Source organism: Squalius cephalus, assembly GCF_949319135.1.
Source record: "Squalius cephalus genome assembly, chromosome: 10".
NCBI classification, from domain to species: domain Eukaryota; kingdom Metazoa; phylum Chordata; class Actinopteri; order Cypriniformes; family Leuciscidae; genus Squalius; species Squalius cephalus.
In genome coordinates, this window is record NC_137131.1 from 32,823,879 (window position 1) to 32,831,049 (window position 7,171).

The 7,171-nt window shown below is 36.7% G+C and overlaps 1 protein-coding gene across 1 annotated transcript; it reads right to left on the minus strand.

Moving 5' to 3' along the window:
* Nucleotides 1–697: 697 nt before the first annotated feature.
* Nucleotides 698–3,463, minus strand: LOC307166208 (uncharacterized protein; the record flags this gene model as incomplete). The annotated part of the gene is made up of 5 exons (XM_079884424.1): nt 3,178–3,463; nt 2,920–2,965; nt 2,633–2,724; nt 846–934; nt 698–705 (listed from the first exon to the last, which is right to left on the minus strand). The coding sequence occupies exons 1-5, from the start codon at nt 3,387–3,389 to the stop codon at nt 698–700; spliced, it is 447 nt and encodes a 148-aa protein (XP_079740550.1). The 5' UTR covers nt 3,390–3,463.
* Between the last annotated feature and the right edge of the window lie 3,708 nt (nt 3,464–7,171).

The following is a 7,171-nucleotide window of genomic DNA, read 5'->3' on the forward strand; positions in this document are numbered from 1 at the left end:
TCAGTTGCTCGATTATCTGCAAAATCAAATAAACATTAAGTAGGTGAAAATGCCAACTGTTTTGAAATATTGTTAATGACTTCCACGTTGTTATAAATTCATATAACTTTGCTCATGTTCAGATCTATTATTAAGATGCGATTTAAATACAAGTGGTCAAGTAAGGCACATTTACAAAGGGGTCTGCTACCATGCTCCTGAAGAGCTATTATTGTAACAAAGACATTAAGCAAAATGTGAAAAACAGCTAAATATTATGCCAAATACCTTAAGATCCAAAAATAATTCACACAGGTTTTTAATGAAATAAGGGTGAGGAAATTAAGAATTATATAGATTATACACAGATAACATGATTAAATAGATGATTAAAGAATACCTCTACATCTGGATCAGCTACTGGAGTCTGCAGCATTCCGATGTGCCAAAGCTGATTTGGTGTAAGATTTGCTTCTGTTCTGATAGGGTGGTTGTTCCAGCTCCCAATGAAGCACTTCAGGTCCAGTTTCAGGCGTGGAAGAATTGTGTAGTGCCCACAAAAGAGGTGTAGTTGATTTGACAGATCAAGCACTCCATCTTCTACCATTGCAGGCAGGGTTTCGTAGTATTTTGATGTGACGGCTGACCACACATCACGCCACAGGCGCTCAATTCTTTAAAAAAACAAACAACAACAACGACAACAACAGACCCATGTTCAGTATGCTTACAGAACAGCAAACAGACTGAGGTGTATTGTAATGCCACACATTAACATGCCTAATAATGATGTCATCAAGTCAGGCAAGTGATTTTTTTGGGCCCCACCAAAAATAACAATAACAACAAAAAAACAGAATTTGCACTGGCAATGAAGCTACCTCGACCAGTTCCTCGCACTGAGAACATGCAACGTGCAATATCCACGTTTTCAACTCCCTGGTCACCACGTACTCTGGAAAAGATTTAGGGAATATTCATGTAAAGTTAACTTGCATACTTCAACAAATATTTGCAACTGAATTTTAAAGTCATTAGCTTTCAAAAATTATAAACATGGGTCACTTTTTATAAAGACTGAACACTGCAAGATTTAAAAATACCAAAACTCACATTTGTGAAGAATTCAAAAACCTTTGGTAAAGGTTGAAGCATATCTAATATCATCATTTACTCAGTTCTATGAATCACATTTTGCTTTGTGCAAAGATAGTACCAAACAATGATATCACACAACATGATGTTTTATTATCAAAATTCAGGCGGAGCAGGTTCAGATAATTAAACTGATTAGCACAGGTGGAGAGCATTCAGTTAATTAACTCAACCAATGATGAGGTATAAATACAGCAGACTTGCCTCTGTTCATCTGAGAGTTTATCAGCATCCCTCCTCCACCCCATCTCCTCACTTCTACTTCTATCTATTTTTACCACACTGGGGGAGTACTCTGGGTTGAGGTAGGGGTGGGCGATATCTCGATATTTAAAATATATCGAGATATTTTTTAAACACGATATGGATTTTGACATATCGTATATATCGATATATTGTTTATATTTATAAAAATGTCGTTATTTCAAATGTAGGCGCGTTGCTCGTGGCAAGCGCGCTCATAATGTAAGAGACGCCGGCGCGAACACAACATTGCCCAACATCTAATGGCAAACGTAATGCAAGCGGAACGAAACTGCTCGTTATTATGTGGTTGAAGGACCGTTTATCAGTTTGGACCAAAGCAGCGCGAGCCAATCGTGATCATGCGACATTGTTACTACACAGCGCTAATAAGAGATCCAGTAAAGAACGCATTTGAATTCGCCACAGAAGTAATAACATCGCTGCTAGATCTAGTGAGAAACATTCACATTTCTCCGTTATTAACAGATCAAACAGCGCTGACGTGGAAACCAGGAGAAACATTGTGCCATGAATGAACTATCCAGTGTCCACAGATCAGCAACATTCACCATGGATTTACTGTAGTAACACTTACTGCAACCATGGAGGTTTGGCAGGAATAGTAGGCTATAATGCCTTCAAGTAACATTACGTTGGTTTTATTTTGACATTATGAATACAATTGCCTCAAATGTTATAATCTGAACTAAAATAAACCTTTATTTATAACTACTACAATATTACATTAATTTTTTTCCAAGGAGCTGTTTTGTTTTATATGCTCCTAGAGTCAAGTATAGCTCCGGAATTGCTCAAAGTAAAAAAATATCATACTTGATGATGTTAGTTTTAATTATAAAAAAAAAAGAATAAAAAAAAATATATTTAAAAATGTTGCAGAAGCACTTCTTCCTATGTGAACTGCCTACCTCTTTGCACTTCAATAAAAAAGACTTTGTGGTATTTGGCATATTTGTTTTTGCAGTAGTTTTTGGGGGGTTATTTTTCCTGTAAAGATATCGAGATATATATCGTATATCGAGATATAGCAAAATATATCGAGATATATTTTTTGCTCCATATCGCCCAGCCCTAGGTTGAGGCCAATATTCAGAGCTTAGAGCCCACCCCCGGACAGCACGCCAAATACACTTAACCTTTATTCTATTGAATTTTATGTACATGTGAACTTGTGAAATGTAGTTAAGTAAACTCCTAAAATAAAGACATCACCTGTTAACAGTGTTCTTACCTTGAAGGCCAACCATGTTTGTGAACACCCTCCAGAAAGAATGAGAAGGCAGTTGATGCCTTGTTGTTTTCAGCAGCATCAAGGTATAGGATCTATGGAAAAAAAAGGGTTTAGGAGAAAGACTACCATCAACTGTCTGTTTACCCAAAATATCTTATTTTGCATTCAGCAGAAGAGAGAAACTTATATAGGTTTGGAACAAGTGGAGGGTGAGAAAATAATGACAGTTTTCATTTTTGGGGGAAATATTTCAAAACAGAACAAAGTCAGAGCTTGACAAACAGTACCTTCCTTGAGAAACCATCAATCCCACCAAATATCACAATATTGAATCTAAAAAACAAAAATATGAACATAAGACATACATAAGACATAAACATGAACATAAGACATACATAAGACATATAAGATATACCCTAAACTAAATGACTGTTTGTAAGCAGTTTAGGGTATATCTGAAGGCATTTTTAATGTGTACATGTGTCATTATGTAAAGAAACAAGAAAGATTTTCTGTATATGTGAGTGTAAGAGAGAAATACCCACGTGATTAGCTTATGGTTGGTGTCCACATGAATTAAGGACAATGGTGCAGGAACAGAGTAGCTTCTGCGAGCTATAAAACCAAGCTGAACCATTCTGGCCAAAATTCCAGCTCCATCCACCCGTCGCATAGAGGCCTTCATCCTGTGCCACTGTATCCGGTGCCCTCTTGCCAAAAGTTCACCTCTCATTAGTCTGTAGCCAGCATGTGGCATTCTTATTTTTATTGATCTTACAACATGATCAAGTTCTTCATCTGATATGTTGGAATAGCAGGCTCTGACAGACAGGGTGTGTTATTTCAATCTTCTGTTCATTGTGCTTCTAGAAACGCCACAGATCCTAGAAAGATGTTCTATGGGGAGAGCCGTACGAAGGAGTTCCTCAAGGTCATCCCTTCTGATATCTAAACGTGGGCGTCCCACGTTTCCCCAAGTGCAGGTTACAATATCAGATGCAGTTGTTGAAGTTTCTTCAGAACTTACATTTACATTAATTATGTTGATTAGCTCCTGTAGACCTGTAATTAAAGCTTCTGGGATGTTGACATGATTTGATGCAGTAATTGCCAAATCCAGTTCTTGCTGAGCAGTATCCAGGAGGTAATCCAAATCTAATGTTTCATTCTGAATAGTCAAGGTAAACTTTGTCAGCATATGCTGTAAAATGTCTTCTTGCACTTGTTCCTACAGGTAAAAATAAATAAATAAATAAAACAAACAAACAAAAAACAGCCCCTTTAGGATATTTAAGACAATCATCCTTTTTTCTCTTTCTCTCTCTTCCTCTCCAGTTAATTTACCACAAAGTCCAGCCATCATCATTATAAGGACTAGCAAACCAGTTTTACCCTAATTAAGCTTTATAATTTATATACCATCATTCAGTGCCTACCTGGAAAAGTGACATTTGTCTTTGGTCCTGACAAGTAGCATTAAAAGAAAGGAAGATTAAGCAAACATTAGCAAAATAAAAGATATAATTCTTGTATAGATAGGCTATAATAATAATAATAATTCGTTACATTTATATAGCGCTTTTTCTGAGACCTCAAAGCGCTTTACATAGATGAGGGAATCTCCTCAACCACCACCAATGTGCAGCATCCACTTGGATGATGCGACGGCAGCCATATTGCGCCAGAACGCCCACCACACACCAGCTTACTGGTGAAGAGGAGACAGTGATGAAGCCAATCAGTATATGGGGATGATTAGGAGGCCATGATGGACAGAGGCCAAGGGGCAAATTTGGCCAGGTGTAGGTGTATAGGTGTATAGATATAAATATTTTATATTTATATCTATACACGGTATATTTTTAATCAATAAAACTTTATCAAGTTTTAAACAATAAATGTGTCAAATAAAGGCAGAACTGTTGCACACTGTAGCAGTAACGTTACATTAATAATCTTTGATCGATGTTATTGGTTACTTCAGTAACACGAACTTACTTCAAGCTGCCTTGAAGGACAAGCGGAGGAGGAAGATGATGCCTCTCCGTGTCTCTCCTGAGAGCTCATCTTTACAGACAGAGACGATCTAATGTCAAATATTATTTACATATTTAGTAATACATTACAAAGCACGACGTACAAATCACCGCGAGAGCTTTCCAATATGCGCGCCACTGAGTGACGTCTGTACTTCCAGGTCAGAGAACGCACCTGTCCATCAAAAGCTCACTATCCAATCAGAGTAGATCCCTGTTAAGCCCACCCCCACGAGAGGTTTGTGTCAAAACACCAAACGAAAAACTGCGAAGCGTAAGCGAAATCTGTGGCAATGCATTCAGAATCCACGATTAGCGAAAACGAATCTTTGAAAAACATTAACAAAGAATGAAGCATATTTGAAGAGCTGTTATATTTGTGTGACTGAGTTCATTTTTTTCATTTTCATTGTGTTTTTCTTCTTTTGTAGTGGCATATTTTTGATAGTTTCTGAAAAAGTTACGTTCAGTTTTATAAAGTTACGTTCAGTTTTATAAAGTTACGTTCAGTTTTTTTGAAGCAAATATAATTCCATAGAAAATAAAGTCTTAGAAATAAAGACGAAATTAAAGCAAACGAAGGTTTCTTGGAGGAAGGAGGCGTGTCTCTCTCTCTGGCGAACTGCAAAGAGGAGAGAGCTGGCGCCGTGTTTTGAAGGAGCCACAGCCACGCCTTCCTCCCGTACCTAGGCCAATCATTTGGGCGGACGTGTGCGGCGCCAAACTTCCTTTGTTCACTAAGTACACGCCCCTTCAGGGCGATGTCCGAAAGGAATAAACTTGTTCATAAACTTTTATAAACTGGTATCAATGAAAGCATGCATAATTATATACTCTGAGTTAAAAATTCAACACCGTTGGTTTTTTCTGAACATGACGATACCACGGAGTTAATAACACAGAGTTACATGATTCTTCATAATAATAAGCATTTAAGTTTTTGATTATACCATAAAACTTAGTTATAGCGGTCTTCCGTATAAGGACCATGACATACAACACAAATACATTTCAAAAATACCTTGGCAAGGGTAATTTTGATCATAATGTCCAGGGAGATGAGAGCTTCTCTGTCTTTTGTGTGTGTGTAAAGTCATTTTGAGTTCACGAGGCTGTGTCCGCTGGGTGAACTGCGTTCTCCCTCCCCTCAGGGGAGTTCAATATGTGTGTGTGTGTGCGGGTGCCTCGAATTTGATGAGTTTAACAGTCAGTGGACTTTGGTCGGACATACGTTGAAACAAAACCGTGATTGTTTAGGTGTTAGATGCTCTGAGACTCCCTGGAGGGTACGAAGGGAAGTTCCAGCCTGCCTGACACCCCCTTACTCAGCAAATCAGTCGAACAGAAGGGTCTCTTGTTTACTCGTGATGAGATTAGTGTTCCTCGGATCAGAGATCAATGATTTATGCAAATAGCAAGCGCCAACCAGTCTAAGACAATAGAGGGATTTGTAAATGAGGATTCCAGTAAGTTGATTAGGTTCCAGAGACTGGAGGAGGGGTGTTGATCACAGGGATTTCGCTAATTTAATCACATGCCGAAAATGACCATCTGATTACTGTTACACTACAATAAAAGTGTTTGAAGTAGTTAGTTTTTGTTTCGCCTTTTGCACATGTTTTGAATGTGATGCATAGCCTACCCCATGATTGTGTTTTTATTATTATTTTTTTAATCAGCAATTAAACAATGAATCGACAAAAACATGGACTGTAGGCTGACTGTTGTCGCTTAGAGTTTTTTCTTCAAAATGATCTGAAAATCATCCTGCCTAATCATTCACATAAAACAATACATTGATTTAAACTTTGTAAGACACATTTTGTTTGGAAATGCAATATGCGTGGGGGCGTGATTCACACCTGAGAAGACAATGACCCGCATAATGAGCCACATAATGAGCCTTTCATTCAGGTGTATCACTGAGAGTACCACAAGTAAAGAATGTGAGGACTTATTTTGTATGCATGCAAATTGCATAATATCCATGGTAAACATTTCTAGTAACTATGCAGTTAATTCTCATACTGTATTTTCAGAATGTTTTGGAATATATCCTCTCCCCAAATGTGTCACTAATAAAAAACTATAATAAATAATTTAATGAGAAGGTTTATATTGACCTATTAAGATGTTGTTTACATCTACCTTGTAAATAAATGTTTGCTATTTTATTAAACAGTTTTAACATATAAATCAACAACAATTACAATTTTAACAATATTTCAAGTGTAATCTTTCTTTTTAAAAAGTATACATACATTTTATCATACGTATTTCAAAGTTAAGGATTCATTAGTTTGAATATTGGAACAAACACTATAATAACATCTTAGTTGATAATTCAATATACCTACTTTATTTGCAACAAAACATCACATACTATATATTTAACATATGAGCAGAAATTGGCAAACAAAAGCTTATTTTATTTTACAGTAAAAACTTTATAATATATCCAAAACTAATCAACAAAATTCAATTCAATTCAATTCAAATTTAT